Genomic DNA, 19,412 nt, shown 5'->3' on the forward strand with positions numbered 1-19,412 from the left:
TTAAAACAATTTCTCCCCCCCCCCTTTTTTTTGGAGTGTTAACTTACACTTATCACTGGCAGCTGTTCTTCTATTTTATCACTTTAATTATATTTTCCATTTTGTGCTTGTGGCAGCAGTGCCTGTTTTATTTATCCCCCAGGATGCCCTTGGAATGACACTACATGAACAATGTCCTCCATTGATAGTCACCATTCCCCACACCCTAAGGCCTGTCTTGGAATTATGCTACATCTCAATGTAGTGTTGTTGTACAGGCAAGGAGCTACTGCAAGAAAAGGAGAAATTGCAGGCATTCCCCAGCTGCCTATAGTAAATGCCACTGAAACTTTTGGAGGGATTAAAAAAATGGTACTCCTCAAGAAGCACAAGTGCCTCTGGGGTTCATGGAAGTAGTTGTAAAGTGTTTTGGATTGTGGCAATTGATATCTAGGTATTGTGGATAAAACAAAAACCTCTCAATTTTAGTGACACCAAGTGCTTTTTTAATCATTGTTTGAGCAAATTACCTCAAACAATTTTGTCATAGTCTAGAAAGAATTAGTTGCAGTTTCTGTTTTATCTACTACTGGTATAATACACTACCTTATTTAAATGCACCATATACATTTGCTCTTCAGTCTGGATAGCAGGTATGTGGAAAGTATTTTTTAATCAATTCAAAACCATCTACACTACATATATTATACAAAAATATACCAGAGCACTTTTCAGGCATTCAAAAGTGGGCAATCCTGTGTATCCTTACTCATACCTTAGTGGGACTTTCTATAAAGTACGGTAAGGTGTATGTAGAATTTACAATCTTAGAAATCTATGCTGTTTTATAGCTTCTATAGCTATGCTTCTTTTGTGTTGTTACAATATAGGAAACACCTATTTTCAATTTAAATTACACTTGCTAGAATTGTGCATCTTTTTACCTACGAATTGGAATCGTTTTAAAGATGAGAATTGGTATTTTTATTCTTCCTTGTTGAATATGGTTTCATTTTAAAAACGGTTGCTTTTCAATAAATTTTCCCAAGGATCTGTGTGTATTTGAGATTAGCTAGAATACACTCCCCCCCCCCCCCACAAATGGGTGTCCACAAAATTCTGACAATGCTTTTTAATTCTGAAGTTTACAGCCCTGTTGTGTTCTTTATCATATCTTCCTCATCTTTTTTTATTTTTAATTGAACAATGAATGTCAAGTTAGTGGAAGGGCCATTAGCTCAGTGATAGTCCAACAGCATTTCAGCTAGAAAAACTGGAAATGAGTTCTGCATGTTGGTCATTTTTGTGGTAAAAGCCACAAAAGCCAACAACATTTTGCCAAATGTAGAATACCACTATCCATTGTGCATTTATTTCTTTTATTAGTTCATGCTTGATATGTAATCCAATTTTTATTCAGGCATGTGTGCTTTATTCCAAGGAGAAATATACTAAAATAATATAATTCCTACTAAGCATGACCACCTAACTCTTTAATCCTCTTCATTAGTCAAATTTCTTACACATTATAATTTTGAATCATAGTGAGTCCCCATGGATTTTCATTGTTTCTCCTGGGAAAATTACTAGTTGAGAGACTGAAAATGATTTCTAAACCTTCAAAAAACATTGGATTGAAATTGTGGGAATGTATCCTCTTCTTGTTTGAATGCAGGATACAAAATACAGTGTGTGCCTTTGTGTGTGTAATTTTAGAACAAAAGGCGGGCCCACCAAACCTCCCCAGTTTGGCCATGATATGGTTTTGCACAGACCACAATTACTTGTTCAGCACTTGATGTCACCTGATGTTATGTGTGGGATAGGTAAAAGTGTGGGGCCTAAATGAAACTTCTAAGTGCTTTCATTATTCTTCCTTTGCACCAACTGACATAATTTAAAACACTTAAAATGGTTCTGTCACAGAAAAAGGCACCCAAGAGAAAAAAGTGTTGAATTGCAGTTGGAGGGAAAGAATTGGAAGAGCACTGCAAGTAGACTTCTGATTGTTCCTTTGAAGTCGAATCACATGATGTTAGGTGATCATCAGGTGGGCTGCCCCTTCTACCTGTGAAAGGTCGGTTGGGGGACCTGAAAACTTTCAAAAAGATTGCATCTCATATCAGGGCTCACAAGCAAAATTGCTATTTCCTTCTCTCTCTCTCTCTCTCTCTCTCTGTCTCTCTCCCTCCTCTGTTTCTTCATAAAGACTGGAAATTATTTGGACTTAATCTGTGATATCTGTTAGAAGAATTAGCTAATTTTATCTCCATGGTATTCCTATGGGGCATATCTTTGACTTTCTTTCTTTCTTTCTAAAAATATTTCTTATTAAAGATCTTCCTGGTTTACAAAAGCACACACATTGTCTCTTTCTTCAGGTTTTGTTTTCTACAGATCAGTTACATCAGTTGTGAAGCATTGGTGTGATATGCAGTATAGGGTTGGGAAGAAAAGAGGGGGGAGGGAGAGAGGGGTTGGTAAAGCTTATGTTCCTTTACTTAGTGTATGTGTGTGGGGTTTGTACAAGCGTCACTTGGGTAGGTTCTCTTTCTATTCACTTGTTGTGTTTCCTTGTGGTGAGAGAGGTTGGGGTGGCCTAGGGTGTGGTTGATTGTCTTTGGTTGGCAGAAGTGAAGTTTGTGCATGGGGGGGGGGTTGTTGAGTTAAGTTAGTAATATTGAATATCTTTTCAACCTGGCTCTAGGAGGAAAGGACAAGGTGTGTATCAATAAGAACTTTTGCCAGTATGCACTTACTGAACAGAAAGTGTGCAGACAAGAGGGCACCAAACTCATTTAAAAGGTTTTACTTACCCTTTCTTGAGAAAGAAGTAGCAAACTCACACATGCTACAGTTTAGATTCAGAGTAAGCGCTGTGAGCTAACCATGGGTCTACAAATGCAAATGAATGATGTGGAAATGATGTGATGGACTACTGTCATGGTATATAGAATTGTACTGCTGCATACTATCGGTGCAGGTTTTTTTAGTTCTTGTCCATTTAAAAAATAATATAACTTCCCCACAAATGCAAACCAGTCGATCAGGGAGAAACGTTTCATGGATTTTTGTGCTGATTTTCTTTCAGAAGGGAATTATAAAAAACTATGGTTTTCCTACCTGCTGTTAGAACTATGGTTTTCCTACCTGCTGTTAGTTACAATAGAAGCATTTTTTATTTTATTATTCTCTATTTCTTCAGATAATATTAAGCAATTTTCTTAGCTATTTTCGGAGGGACAGGGTTAGTTGAGAGCAGATTTTCAGGTAATTTGACTTTTTATGCCAATCTAAGGATTTTTAGAATGTCTGGGCACTGAGGTCTCTTGCTTCTAGGCTCTAATTTATGGTGGTGTTCATTGATTTTGTGTATGTGCAAAACAAATTGCTTCTGGAAATGTATTGATATATGAATATGGATCATATTCAGCTTTCTGGAATGGCAAACCCCATGTGAGAGGTGTATCTTGCCCTTTCAAAATCATCTTTATTTAGTTACTCATTACCTTTCCCCGTATTTGATTCTCTTCCATATTTTGTATAACAGATCTATATACCCCAGTAACTCATTCACTTGTTAAATGATGATTTTTAAAAAGACATTCTGTGTTGGATATTAGAAAGATTGCTGGAAGGTTGTGTTTAGAGAAGGGATGAATCATTTATTATATTTTCTGTCTTCAGGGATTAGTGCTGATACTTGCGTAGCCAAAATCCATGCACTTATTGGAAAAAAGTTATGCACTTTTCATTAAGCGTTTACTTTCTTAAAAAGAGAAAAAGCAATCCCAAACAGGCAATAGACGTATGACTACAGACATTGCAGAAGTAGATGCTATTATAAGAAAATGAGGAAAAAAAGCACAACGAAAGAAACCTGAGGTGGGGGAGACCCACAATAGACTGTGCCATACCATGCTCTGTGCAGTCATGCAGAAGAAAGGGGAAGGGAAAGGAGCAGGAAGAGAAGATAGCCCATATAAATGTATATACTTGTTCAAAGACATTAAAAGCATAAGAAGAACCCTGCTGGACTAGGTCAAAGGCCCAAGCAGTTAGTTTAGTTTTCTGTTCTCACAGTGACCACACAGAGATGTCTTTGAGAATCCCATAAGCAGCACTTGAGTTCACCAGTTTTCCCAAATCTTCAATTCCCAGGTTTGTTCTATCTGCTCCAACAGTGCAGGGAGAACAAAAACATGGCTAGATGCTTTATATTTCTTTACTCCTCCTTTAATGTCATTCCATTTTATTTGAAATAATTTCAACGGAAATGTTACTCCATTTCAATACTGTCGCTTGAAACAAATGGCTCAATGCTAATTTGGAAACAATCATAGTTAAACTGTAAATGTTGGGGCATTAAAATAGCATGTTCAGTAGTGCCATGCATAGCAGATCACTAATTTACAAGCCTTTCACTCTTGAGTTGAGCCCAAACCCTTTTAGATTTTAGGCAACTTTTGCCTTTCTAGCACAGCATACTGCTGCTTTACCTAGAGGTAAAGGGACCCCTGACCGTTAAATCCAATTGCGGACAACTCTGGGGTTGCAGTGCTCATCTTGCTTTACTGGCCGAGGGAGCTGGTGTTTGTCCACAGACATGTGGCCAGCCTAAGCTGCTTCTGGCGAGCCAGAGAAGTGCATGAAAATGCTGTTTACCTTCCCCCTGGAGCAGTACCTATTTATCTACTTGCACTTTGATGTGCTTTCGAACTGCTAGGTTGGTAGGAGCTGGGACTGAGCAATGGGAGCTCACCCCATTGTAGGGATTTGAACCGCTGACTTTCTGAGCAGCAAGCCTGCTGCTTTGCTTAGCAATTGCTTTAATGGCTGAAAAGTTTTAGTTCAACAATGTTTAAGATAAATTATAATTTACTGCATACAAACAACTGAACATAATTCCATAGTGAACATTACATTTACATTCTTCTGTTAAAGATCTCAAATGAATCTGTTATGATATGTAAAAGAGTAAGACCCTGCAATATTGTCTTTTTTATTGTTGTTTTTATATAAAGAAGTCTCTGTGCAATAATATTCAGGCATTTACTGTAGGGGAAAGCAGACGTTTCATCAGAACATCCCACAGGGAATATGGTGCTGCAGTGTGGACAATGGCTTTTATTAATTTGCAAAACAGCTTTGACATAGCTTGGAAAAGAGAATACAGTATTCCAAAAATGTTAAATAGAAGCCTTCTACTTAGAGTTTTAGGGGTTTTTACTGCCCGCCATCTACAGTTTTCCAGACCTCTGAATCCAAGCTACTACAAACAATGTTACGACTCCTGCAAAAAAGGATGTTAGTGCTATTAGACTTTCTTCCTAGCAAGAATCCTAAGCACTTCATTTAAAAAAAAATCTTTTAAGATAGTCCAAATTAAGTTCAAGATATGTAATAGAATTCTGACCCCAAATTACCTTAACTTAAAGTAATTGCACTGATTCTACAAAAAGTTCTCTGCAGTATAGTGTAATTCAAAATAAGTGTGGGCTTCCTATTCCCCAGGGTGTATTTTCAAGAGAGCTGATTCACCGGTTCCAATTAAAATGAATGGGCAGAGATGGGCATTTTGTACCTCTGAAAGTTAGGTTACAACTAATATTAATAATGTATGTGAAGCTAATCACATATTAATACAAATTTCTGTATTAAACTGAGCCAGGACACCAGGGGCCTTCTGAAAATGTTTATAGGCCCCATTCTTAATCATTGACTAACTAGTTATACACCTAGGATCGTTCATTAAAATTTTGGGTTTCAAAACTTGACTCAAAGCATTTCTCAATTTAAAGGGTAGCTACCAAATCCTAGGTGTGTAGCTGTGTTTAGTCAGGAATTAAGAATGTGCCCTATGAACATAGTTTTTCAAGGTCCATATAGGCCTTGAAAAATAGAACACACAATTTAGCATAAATAATGCTTTTTAAAAAATGGCATAGGTACTGAAAGAATACCAGCTTACTAAAGGTTGCATATAACAATGTTCAGCACAGTATTACCATAGCAACTGCTCAGGCTGGGGCTAAGGATAGCAACTTCTCAGGTTGTGTCATTGAAACTGGGACTTACTTCTTAACATAATTTATCAAGCCAAAGTTCATTATATTTAAGTGCCACTGATTTCAACAGAAGAGAGTTAAGCTTGTAGTTAGGCTTCCTTTTAGATAAATCAGACTTTAAAATATTTACCTTTGACTAGGTAGTGCCATAAATTTTAAAAGTTTGTTGGTTACAATGGGATTTAAATGCACCTAATTTGTTCTGGCTTGTTGCATCCATATATTTATTTTCTGTACCAAAGGATGAAACACTTGCATCACTCTTCTTACACTGGAAACATCTTGAAAATCCCATGGGCTGAATGAACTTTGTGTGACTTCTAGTTCAGTCCCATAAGTAGAGAAACTAAGATCACTTTGCCTGATGATACAACGAAGAATATTACACACAGTCAGGCTAGGAACATAATAATACCAGTATAATGAAGAGTAGTCATTGGTAAACAAGTTAGAATCACTCTTCAGAATTAGTCAACTTGTTTTCAGTTCATGTTGATAAATCTCAGTGATTTTGTGAATAAATCCTAAATTCTTAAATACATATGATAACTGATTTAACAACAAATGAAAAAAAAATCCCATTTGAAACTTAATGGCAAACACTTAAAAAATACAACAAACATCCTTCATTACCTTTGGGACTCTGGAGACTGTTGTTTGCCAAATATGGGAGGAGGAAAAATAAACTCTAAATGACCTCAGTAGAGTTTAAAGTTTTGTCAAAACTGGCAGGTGCAGTAAACTGCCAAAAGCTGATGCCATAAAGCTACTTGGGAGGATGGCAGAGGTTGCCATGCAGAGGACATTAATCAGCCGAATCTTTCTCCTCCCACTGCAATAATTAATGATCACAGAATCATAGAATTGTAGAGTTGGAAGTGATCCCCTGCAATGCAGGCATCTTAACTAGATCATGCATTTTCTTGTTGACCTATTTAAATGTGCATAGGTTCTGTCTAAGAATATTTATTGATTCATCACAAAATTGCATTTTTTGAGGAAACAGATTTGTTGATTTCAATGTACGTAAATAATCATCTGGGACGCAAGCAAGGCTGTGATGAGGGGGTTCTTGATACAACAGAATGCTGTAAAGAAAAGGACACAAAATGAGAAAAAAGACAAGATCTTGAAGAAAATTAAAGAATTAGAGAAGAAGTTAAGATCAAATCCGAAGTCACAGCCGATTCTGAGAGAAATTAAACTCTATCAAGCACAATATTCTAAATTGATAAACCAGGAAATAGAGTGGAAAGTTAAACTAATGAAACAAAAAACTTTTGAATCGGCGAATAAATGTGGGAAACTGCTAGCTTGGCAGATGAAGAAAAGACAAAAACTAAATACAGTTACAAATTTAGAGATTGAAGGAAGAAACATTCAGAACCCTGTGGATATTAGAAAATGTTTCCAGAGATATTTCAAAAAATTATACACTCAAGGGCCGCAAGACGAGGCTGAGATTAAACAATTTTTGAAAAAGAATGGACTACCAAAATTGTCACAAGAAAACAGATCAATCCTGAATTGTAAAATAACACGACAAGAGATCGAACAAGCCATTCAGAACATGCAACTGGGCAAATCTCCAGGGCCAGATGGGCTGACGTCCAAGTACTACAAGACATTGAAAGATTATTTGATACAACCACTGATGGAGGTTAGCAATGAAATTATGGAGGGGAAGAAGGCGCCGGAATCGTGGAAAGAAGCTTTTATCACATTGATACCAAAATCGGAAGCTGAAAAGACATAACTTAAGAACTACCGTCCCATCTCTCTCTTAAATGTGGATTATAAAATATTTGCAGACATTTTAGCAAGTAGATTTTAAAAAGTCCTAAATGAAGTAATTCATAAGGACCAGGCAGGCTTTCTCCCAGGTAGACATTTGTTTGCTAACACAAGGAACATTATTGACATTTTGGAACTTTTGCAAACAAATATAAATACAAAAGCAGTGTTAATTTTTATAGATGCGGAGAAGGCCTTTGACAATATCTCCTGGAAATTTATGAAGGGAAACTTAGAAGGGATGGGAGTGGGACGGGGTTTTGAAAATGGGATTGACGCAATATACTCAGAACAAAAGGCTAAATTGATAGTTAACAATGTGGTTACAGAGGAGTTCAAAATTGAAAAAAGAACACGACAAGGCTGCCCTATTTCCCCTTTGCTTTTTATTTCGGTTCTGGAGGTGCTCTTGAATATGATTAGAGGGGACCGGTTGGTGGAAGGAATTCAGGTCGGAGCGAAACAATATAAACTTAAAGCTTTTGCAGATGACCTAGTTTTGACTTTGCAGGAGCCAGAATCTAGCATGAAAAGAGTATTACAACTGATTCAAGACTTTGGTCGGGTGGCAGGATTTAAATTAAACAAACAGAAAACTAAGGTATTGGAAAAAAATTTTGACAGATACAGAGTCAGAACAGTTTCAGAGAGAGACAGAATTAAATGTGGTCAAAAAAGTAAAGTACCTAGGGGTAAACATAACAGCAAAAAATCTGAGTTTATTTAAGGACAATTATGAAAAATGCTGGTCAGAAATTAAGAGAGACTTAGACAGTTGGACAAAATTGAAACTGTCTTTGTTAGGCCGAATTGCTGCGATCAAGATGAATGTATTGCCAAAAATGCTGTTTTTGTTTCAAACACTACAGATTGTGGACAAGACGGAGTGCTTCCGGAAGTGGCAGAGAGATATCTCTAAGTTTGTCTGGCAGGGCAAAAAGCCCAGAATTAAGTTTAAGATATTAACAGATGCGAAAGAAAGAGGGGGCTTTGCCCTGCCAGACCTAAGGTTGTATTATGAGTCAGCAGCCTTCTGCTGGCTTAAAGACTGGCTACTTCTCGAAGACACTGATGTATTGGACTTGGAAGGTTTTAACAATGCTTTTGGTTGACATGCATACCTATGGTATGACAAGGTTAAGATCAATAAGGCCTTTAAGAACCATATTGTCAGAAAAGCAGTGTTTAATGTCTGGACAAAATATAAAGACTTACTAGAAAACAAAACTCCAAGGTGGCTTTCACCTCTGGAAGCTAAGGCCCGGAAAAGACCCAATATGGAGGCCAAATGGCCAAAATACTGGGAAATATTAGAAAAAGATGGAGACAATTGGAAATTGCAGAGTTTGGAGAAAATAAAAGATAAAGTGCGAGACTGGTTACATTACGCTCAGATTAAAGAAGTTTTTAAAAATGACAAAAAGTTAGGGTTCCAGGTGGACAAATCGAAATTGGAAACAGAACTGTTAGAACCTAGGACTAAGGTACTTTCAAGAATGTATAACTTGCTGTTAAAACGGAACACACAAGATGAAATGGTTAAATCGGCTATGATAAAGTGGGCACAGGACATTGGGTATAACATTATGTTTGAGGATTGGGAAAGGTTGTGGACCACTGGGTTGAACTTCACTGCATGTAATGCTTTGAAGGAAAATGTAATGAAAATGATATATAGATGGTACATGACCCCAGTTAAACTTGCCAAAATATACCAAGTGTCTGATAACAAATGCTGGAAATGTAAAGGAAATGAAGGAACATTCTTTCACCTCTGGTGGACGTGCCCTAGAGTGAAGGCTTTCTGGGAAATGATATATAATGAGTTGAAAAAGGTATTTAAGTATACCTTCCCCAAGAAACCAGAGGCCTTCCTTCTGGGTATTGTCGGCCAGAGGGTGACAAAGAAGGACAGAACTTTTTTCCTGTATGCAACAACGGCAGCAAGGATACTCGTCGCCAAGCATTGGAAAACCCAAGATCTACCCACACTGGAAGAATGGCAGATGCAACTGATAGACTATATGGAATTGGCTGAGATGACTGGCAGAATCCGAGACCTGGGAGAGGAGAAGGTTGAAGAAGATTGGAAGAAATTTAAGATTTACTTACAAAAATACTGTAATTTGGTTGAATGTTAAGAAGGATGCTAGATCATAAATAATTCGGCACCACTAAATTAGATGGAATTAGGAAGATAAGCGAGATTGAAGAAAATAACTTTTTGGAGAAGTGTTAGGTTATTTTTTCAATTTGTGGAATACAAGAATGTAAACAAGATGATAAATTGCTGGCAAAAACTTACGGTGATGAAAGTGGGAGCGGGAGATGTGAGGGAGTCCAAAGAAGTTATGAAACTATGTTATGATATATGTTATATTGTTTATTGTTTTTTCATTTGTATTTAAAAAATCTTAATAAATATTTATATATATATAAAAAATCAATGTACGTAAATAAGCAAGGCTGAGCATTCAGGGATGCAAATTTTGTGTTTTTGAACTCAAAAGCAAAGCAAAACACTTGAGCTCATCTTTAAAATAGAGTACACATTTATTACAGTGGGTCAAAATCACTTGGGAAGCTTCCACAATATGGTGCCTCCCAACTTCTCAAATAGGAAAGGTTTAATCTAAGCTTACCAGACATCCCCATTTCCCAAGGACAATCCCCAGATTTACAAATCAGTTCCCATACAAAATCCATTGAAGTTGAAATGTGTCCCCCTATTCATTGGGGGGGGGAATCTGGTAACCTTAGTTTAATCATTATATACACTACTGCCACATACCTGTCTAAAAGTCAGTTCTATTGTAATAATAATAATAATAATAATAATAATAATAATAATAATAATAATAATATAGAGAAGAAACACTTCTATCTTGACAGCAGGTCATATATGGAGCCTGTTTATATGGTAAGCACATGGTACAGCATGGGTATAGAGTTACTTCAATGGATAAACATTTCCAGTGGGAAGGGGAATTTTGAGAATGGGTTCTAGGAGTAGGAACGATTCATATTTCTAGCTTTTAGAAATAGAGAAACATCTTATTACACATCTGCACATTTCAGATAATATTTGAATTGACTGTTGTTGGATATCACTTAGTAACAATCAATAGCATATTATGGAAATGGAATTTACTATCTTACATTTTGTTTTTAATGGCTTAAGGTTGTTCACCGAAAAATAAGAAAATAATTATTGTAGAATATGTCTGTAGGACACCAGTGGTACCTTGCAGTGGTACCTTGGTTGTCAAATGGCTTGGCTCCCAAATGCCGCAAACCCGGATGTGAGTTCTGGTTTGCGAACATTTTTCGGAAGGCAAACGTCTGACACGCCTTCTGTGGCTTCCGATTGAGTGCCTTGGTTTTCGAATGCTTCCGGGAGTCAAATGGACTCCCGGAATGGAGTAAGTTTGACAGCTAAGGTACCACAGTAATTAAAGAAATATGGAGAAATAGTAAATAGCAAAAGGATAACTTCTGATATAGTGCACAAGCAACTTGAGAAATATAATGTGTAAATCGAGATACTAAGGGTACTGTATAACAATACTTCCCTTTTCTCTCCTCTCCCCACACCTCTAAAAAATCTACTCTAGGATCCCCCAATGCTTCAGCAGATCTTGAAGGTGCATAGGGGACTGCAGGGTAGAGGAGGAGGAAGTGCTGTTGTATGTCACTCAAGTTTACATGTCACTCAAGCTGACTGTTTGAGGGGCTTAAAGAAGTGGCGTAAGTGTTACTCCAGAAGCAGATATGAATGCACACTGGTGGGATGTCTAAACCAGCTAGAAGTTCCCTAACACGCCTCTTTACAGATCCACTGCAGTTATTGTTCCACCAGCAGAGAGGAGAAACATGTGCGCTGTAATATGTTCCTCCATTGTTGTCAAGAGGTAGGAAGGGCTGTTCACCTCCCTGCTCTGACCACAGTAAACCAGCAGGGGGATGGATGTGATAGATGCTCCACAAGTGAATAACCATGGGCTGCACAAGCATAAATGCGAGTTAGAACTGATCTTCTCCTGCCTTTTACGCAGTAGCTTCATCACATCATCTTAGTACTTCCTGTCGTGTCTTTACAGCTTTACATCTGGTCATGACATAAAACTTTTTTGGACACTGATATCCCTTCAGAATATTTTCATTTTAATTAAATGTCATACTTCAAATAACTGATGAGAGAACATTCCATGAACCGGTAATAGAGTTTGCTTAACTACCTCATAAGCACAGATTGCTCAACTAATCACTAAGGAAATACTTTTCGATTCTAATCTGCATCAGGGATTTATTTATATTTAATTCTCTCAAACCGTATTTACATAAAGCCTTGCCAGAAATGATGCTTCTGGCTGGGCTGGGGAAAGAGGGCATATGGTATTTTTTTGTTTTCTATTTTATAATTATTAAATAACCATATGTAGAACATGTGTTTATATTCTTTCCTTTATTCTGTTACTACTAGAGTTGTGCCTACATTTATAAGTGTAGTTTAGAATTTTTAATACCAGTGCCTTCAAATTCTATTCCTCCTCATGTTGTTTAAGTTGAGGAGCAATCTGTGCCAAATGAATATTAGTGTATTCAGCAATCCTTGGAAATTCAGTCTTCTTCAAATTTTTCAGTGTGGTTCTCCAGCCAACTCATGGAAGGTGATGAAAAGGAAGAGAGATGGGCTGAAGCTAACATATTCATCTCAACGTTTTCCTCCTTATGGAAGAACTTACTCCATTTCCATAATGCCTGAATAGGTTTTCTGCTGTGCTGTGCTGTGCTGTCTGTCCGTGTAGCATCACAATACTACAGGTTGCACCCAATGCAAGCAAATATTGCAGTCTCTTGTGCCATGTCCCATACTGCTCTGAAGTGTCCCCAACCCTCATAAATATATTTTTGGTAGCACAGGGGGTTCCTCTGGGTAGGGAAGGGGGACATCAACAACACTAGGGTGCCCTTCTTGCTTGACTGCATCCCATTAAAAACAATGAATGGTTTAAATGTGAAGCATAATTAATCAGAGATAACCTTTTAACCACTACAAAAATGCACTCATTAATCTAGCCTACTAATCAGCTAAACATTGCAGCTAGGCCCATTGCTATTGATCTATTATTATTATTATTATTATTATTATTATTATTATTATTATTATTATTATTATTATTATTATATCCCACCATCAGGCTGGGTTTCCCCAACCACTCTGGGTAGCTTACAGAACATATAAAAACATAGTAAATATCAAACAGTAAAAACTTCCCGATTCAGGGCTGCCTTCAGATGTCTTCTAAAAATTCTGATGAGTTTTAAGCTTTTATGGTAGATAGCAGGGCACAAATGGGATTTTTATTTTTATTTTTCACTAACCTTTGGAAGCACTCTCTGTCTCTCTGTCACGGTCCTAGTAACTTCCAGGGTTCCTCACACATACAATCAAGTAAAGAAAAAAATAGAGATGTAGCTGCACACTAAACATTAATATTTAGTGCGTTTGATAGCTGAGAGGAAAGCTGTAGCTTGTTGACTGCAAGCAGACTGGGCACAGAATCATTTTGTAAGCAGCTGTTATGATAGTTCTGCTAACGGGAAGGCTGAGTAGTAAGCAAGATGGATTTCTTTAAACAGAATATGACCCCTTTTACAAATGACAAGTCTTTTAAAGTGTTATGGAAATTTTGTAACTTGTCGGGGGGGGGGGACCTGCATTGCAGCTGAGAACCAATGTTAACTAACATTAATGGTAAATGGGGTGTTTTTCTGATTCCATTAAGAAACCTTCAAGAGAACTGCTTTTGGTTAGAGAAATATGGATATGCCCCACCGTTTCTTGACCTTTCTTGATTTTTTTTATTCACCCTAGTCTGCTAACATTGGCTTGTAGTAAACACATCCCAATGGCAAAATTCAATACATTTCAGGGTCTTTTTTTTTTTGCCACAGGTGGTTTTGTTGTTGTTGTTTCCAGAAGGAAAATAGCAAGTGGCAACTGGCTGTTATTTGGGGACATTGTGCAGGTAACAATCTGTGACAATGTCACTCAAGGACTACCATGTAGGTCTACTTATTTAGGTCTGAATTATTTAGACACCATTGAGTTCATCTACCGTAGTCTGGATTTACCTAAATGTATTTAAAAATTAATAGATGGTGTGATGTGTTTAGAATAATGTGATTGTCTCTTTTAAAAAATCTCATTAACTGTTTCCCCCCATTTTTTATACATGAGTATGACTGCCCCTAATATTTGGCTCCTGCTTCTAAATATTAGTCTGTAGCGCTTGTTACTTAGAAGTATTCCAAGAGGTAGGGTGTAAGGCTCTTTCAGAGAGGAATCTAATTTGTAGGGACATGATTCTGTTTATGGTTTTAATATGTGGAAGTTTTTCTCTTTGTAGACATATGGAAAATTCTGCTTCAATAATAATAATAATAATTTTATTTTATTTTGCAGCACTTTTACAAGTGTCAATTTCCCTCAGCAAGGTAGAAGTCAGTGTGGGTGTATCCAAATTCTTCACATGCACAGGTATGTATATTTGCTTAATTTCAACTTGACTTCTATCCCTTTTCACGTGTGACTAGTGTGTACACAATTGGAGGGAAGCAGCTAAGCATTGGGATGGTTAAGGAAGTGTAACAAAGTTGTTCATTGCAACAATCACTGACTAGTGATTGGCCTGATGGGAATGTGAGTATTTGAGGCTTGGAATCTAATATCTAAGGCTTGGAATCTAAGATTGGAGAATATGGGGCAAGGCAATATCTTACATAGATATCAGTGAAAGAAGAAGCTATGAGCTGATGAAAGGAAGGAAGTGGTTGAACAAGGAAATTTCAAATATTTATGGCCCTCTTGCCTTGTCATAAGACAGTTCCTGGAACCAGATGTGTGCTGGAGTTTTGTGAGGAAGGGTGCAGTTTCAACCTAATATTTTGTGATTTTTTGACATTATTTTTTGATGCATCAACTTGGATTCTTAATGTTGTGTGCACTTTATGTTTCATTGTATTATTTTAGATTATATATACCGTATTTTTTGCCCTATAGGATGCACCGTCCCATAAGGCGCACCTAGTTTTTTGGGGGGGAAATAAAGGGAAAAAATTATTCCCCCCCCCCAGGTGCGGGGCTGGGGCGGGGGAGGCCCGAGCTTCCCCCGCCCCAGCCCCCAAACAGGCAGCTCTCTGCAAGCCATGGGAGCCCAGCGCTGGCTCCCGCTGCTTGCGGAGAGGTCCGCGAAGCCTGGACGCGCTGAGCTCAGTGCGCGCAGGCTTCTGCATGCAGGCAACTCTCCGCAAGCAGCGGGAGCGCTCCCGCTGCTTGCGGAGAGGTCCACGAAGCCTGGACGCGCTGAGCTCAGTGCGCGCAGGCTTCTGCATGCAGGCAACTCTCCGCAAGCAGCGGGAGCGCTCCCGCTGCTTGCGGAGAGGTCCACGAAGCCTGGACGCGCTGAGCTCAGCGCGCGCAGGCTTCTGCATGCAGGCAACTCTCCGCAAGCAGCGGGAGTGCTCCCGCTGCTTGCGGAGAGGTCCGCAAAGCCTGCAGAGCGAGAGGGGTCGGTGCGCACCGACCCCTCTCACTCTCCAGGCTTCAGCGAAAGCCTGCATTTGCCCCATAGGACGCACACACATTTCCCCTTCATTTTTGGAGGGGAAAAAGTGCGTCCTATAGGGTGAAAAATACGGTAGCTACATACCAATATAGGTACTCTCTGGTCTACAGGAAGCCTGGTCCTGCAGAGCTTTTATGAAAGCAAAAAAAATTATTTGTAGGCATTAGAAAGCAGATACTCCACTTGAGAATAATGTCTGACATTATTTTGATTTGATTGATTGGAAAATGGTCCCTGATCTTTGCACGAACTGTATAAATTACGTATTCTCCAACTCCATCCCTCCCCCCAATAGCATTGAACTGTGGAATGTGCTTTACTTGAATTGTGTTTTCTCATCATTCAGTGCCATGTGGTGATCACAGGCACCTGGTGAAACGGTCCCTTATATGCAAACTTTCAGAAGTGAAGATTCCTCTCTATGGGTCTGGAGTCACTAGTCTAAGGAGCGAAAGGGGAGGGTGAGAACTTGGCTGCCTCAGGTAGAACAGCATATAGTGCTCGCTTCAAGTCAAATGGGATACTTGAAGCAAAAAAAAAAAAAATGCACAAGGACTTCCTTCCCTTCTTGGCAGTAAAATAAAATAGAAATTTTGTATCTTTTAAAGTATTGTTGTGAATTTTTCTCAGTTTTATTGTTTTATCTTTTTGTAAACTGGTCATATAGACAGACAGACAGACAGACAGACAGACAAATAAATAGATAGATAGAGAGAGAGAGAGAGAGATAGAGAGATAGATAGAGAGATTGATAGATAGATGATAGATAGAGAGATAGATAGATAGATAAATATTGATATATATTTATATATATTATGTGTGCCGGGGTGGTTGCTCAAGAGCAAACAGACAAGACTCCCCGTTGGTCTTTTCAAGGCTTTATTATCTGTCCCAAATGTTCACAATGCTGATTGACTCAATTCTATGTCTGCTCAGTCGCTAGCAGAATCTGGGAGTGGGCGGTCCTTAAACTTTCCCCAGCAGAGTAGTCTTTTGACCCCCATCCTACACCTCCCCTCTCTGTGCAAAAACCCACTGCACAAAGAGGGCGTGGGCAGAGGGGGACCTGCCCCCCCCGCTTTGTTCATGCTCAGTGCTGTAGCTCTCCCTTGCATCCTCCGAGCCCTGCACCCCTTGCCCACTGGAGGCGTGGCTTCCCTCCTCCACGGAGGAAGTGCTGATTCTCATGATCTTTGGAGGCTCCCTGTAACCTAACTGCCCTTCCACCTCTCGCCTCTGAGCTGATGGCAGTTCCCTGACAATATATATTGATATATATATATAATTAAGCGGTATGTAAATTTTATGATGATGACAATGATGATGATGATAAATTAAAAAACTAATAATTTGCTTCTCTTTCATGGCCCCAAAAATAATGCAGGCACCACCTCTAAATAATGGTAGAGTCAGCCCTGGGTAGGAATTGAGCTTTTCATATTGAAGCAGCCAGTTTTCAGAGGCTACAAACTAAGGCAATTAAGTGAGAAAAGAACTGAGCTGGTCAGAAATATTAGTGGCACTGGGCATGACCTCTTTTCACTTCTGAAAAGATAGCAAGAATAGAGTTGCTTTCTATTTTACTGGATGTGCTCCTGAGCTTTTCATAGTAACCCTTTGTATGGAAATTTAGAGGGGAATCTTTTCTTGGTACTTAGATCACTGAGTAGAAAACTCTACCTGTTCTGCAAATGCATTACAAAGCATTAAAAATGTATAATGAACTGAAACATTGAGAAATGTTCTGGCACTAATTATTCAGTCACTACTGAATAAATTAAACTATCTGAACAATGTGTGGTTTCATTTAATGAGTACAGGTATTGGTGGAATTTCCTTCTAAGTCTTAACTCTGAAAATCACATTTCCACAGCATTTATGCTTCAGAATCTCTGCAATGTGCTTCCAAGTGAGATTTGAAAGGAGTTGATTTTACTGTCATATCATAGCCAGGAGACAATGAGATATCCCATTAGAATTTAAGTATACATTATTAGGTCTATAAAGCATGGGGTCGCTAACTTCTAACTTTGAAATGATATTAGGACAGGAGATGTACAAAGTTCATTCCATGTAATTATTTTTATGGCTACTCATTCCGACCAATTGAATTTTGAGTTAATGGCAGATAATTAAAGATTATTACAAACAGAAGTAATACAAACAAAACCTAACTAATCAAATGTCAACCACTAATGAATAATTTGTTCCTGAAAATACTCTACATTTCAGTTGTTTTATTCAAATAAAAGATAGAGTGGTTGGTTTTTTTTATTTTGTTGTTTTTAGAGTTTGTTTTTACAAGCAGCTTAAAAATTATATCAATGCAGGAATGGATGCTTGGGCAATGACACAAAGGCAGAAAGACTTGATTGTCTATCATTTTGGAAACAAATGTCATTAGCAGAACTAGCAAAACAAGTGGAACTGGTAAAAACAAAGTGATATAGTACTTTTTAGCACCCTTTCCCTGAAGCATTGCGATTGCAGAGACCCAATTAAATTATTTCCGCTTTCCCACTTTTACAGTGGAATTTCATTACATTGGAATCTTGGGAGAAATGGTTTGATTTTTGCAGGCACACTGTCCACAGATATAAAAAAGAAAGTATCTCCAAATCACTTTAGTTGTTCTTTCTTCAGTTCAAGGCACTTCAGATTCCTCTTTGGTTTGGACAACCCTAGGCTTGCCATACATCCGGAAAATCCCAGACATGTCCTCTTTTGGGGGGCCTACATCCCCATCTGTTTTTTTTGTTTTGTTTGTTTGTTTGCATTTTATAGGAAATGCCTGGGTTTTAGGGTGCTTTATTTTGTTGAGATTGCAAAAAAAGTTGTTGAGCTTTTATTTTTTGCAAGATCACCCGAATTTTTACTTCTTGAAATATGGGAATCCTAGACAAGCCTGAAACCTGCCATTTTGTGTTGCTTGTTTCTAATTTAGGATTCAGTAAAATCAGATGCACACCCCTAACAAAATCAAACTTCTGGAAGACCCCTACTGGACATAATATTGTGAGACTGCTTGATATTGTCTCAAAATATAGAACCAAACTGATGCACATGAGCGTAGCATATTTTAAAGAAATGTATCTGATACCTTGTCCATTACTCATTATGTACATTGTTGTCTTTCTTTCTTCTTTCCTTTAGTAATTGGTGAGGCTGAGAGTATAGATTGGTACAACCCACAAGGAGAGAAGATTGTATCTAATCAAAGAGTAGTAGTACAGAAAGAAGGTGTCAGATCACGGTTAACAATCTACAATGCCAATGTAGAAGATGCTGGAATATACAGGTGTCAAGCAACAGATTCTAGAGGACAGACTCAAGAGGCTACTGTTGTTTTGGAAATTTACCGTAAGTAAAATCCAAAGGTGAAAATAAATTCAGTAGTGAGGCTTCTCTTCCTTCATGTTGTACCGAAAATGCTCTGTAAACTTTATATCAAAAGTATTCAGTATATTGGGGCTACTCAGTGCTAAGTATTGTATGTACTCAATGATTACTTTGAAGTAAGCAAATTTTCATATATATATTTGTAATAGATGGCAGCAGAAGACTTATTTATAGTAATTGGTCATGACTAAATGACTAAACAACAACAACAGTGGTTTACTTTTAACTTGAAATAGTTTTGTCTTTGTTAATAGAAACTTAAAGTATTCTGGTATTTTTGAAAACAAATTTGATGTGATTTAAACAACAACAACAATCAAGCAGTGTATGACTTTTATGAAATAAATAAATAATATAGCACTGATGCCCTGCTGTATATTTTTGCCATCAACCTTGTCTTTTTGCTGCAACAGAACAATACGATAATCGTACTTACCCAACTTGCATGTGAAATACTTTTTAACACTTTAAAGTGCTAAGTAAATTCTATTTGTTACCTATGTAATGTACTTTGGAATTCTCAGCAAATGGTAGAAGCTAC

The 19,412-nt window shown here is 37.9% G+C and overlaps 1 protein-coding gene across 3 annotated transcripts in view; it reads left to right on the plus strand.

The window, feature by feature from the left end:
• Positions 1-19,412, plus strand: part of NCAM2 (neural cell adhesion molecule 2) — a 215,440-nt gene that overhangs the window by 92,954 nt on the left and 103,074 nt on the right. For all 3 annotated transcript variants that reach the window (XM_081858464.1, XM_081858465.1, XM_081858463.1), the window contains exons 2-3: positions 14,311-14,385; positions 18,626-18,832. In XM_081858464.1, coding sequence (XP_081714590.1) covers positions 14,311-14,385; positions 18,626-18,832 — 282 coding nt within the window. The remainder of the gene's footprint in view (positions 1-14,310; positions 14,386-18,625; positions 18,833-19,412) is intronic.

The sequence above is a fragment of the Podarcis erhardii genome (assembly GCF_964252035.2).
Source record: "Podarcis erhardii genome assembly, chromosome: 4".
Classification (NCBI taxonomy): Eukaryota; Metazoa; Chordata; class Lepidosauria; order Squamata; family Lacertidae; genus Podarcis; species Podarcis erhardii.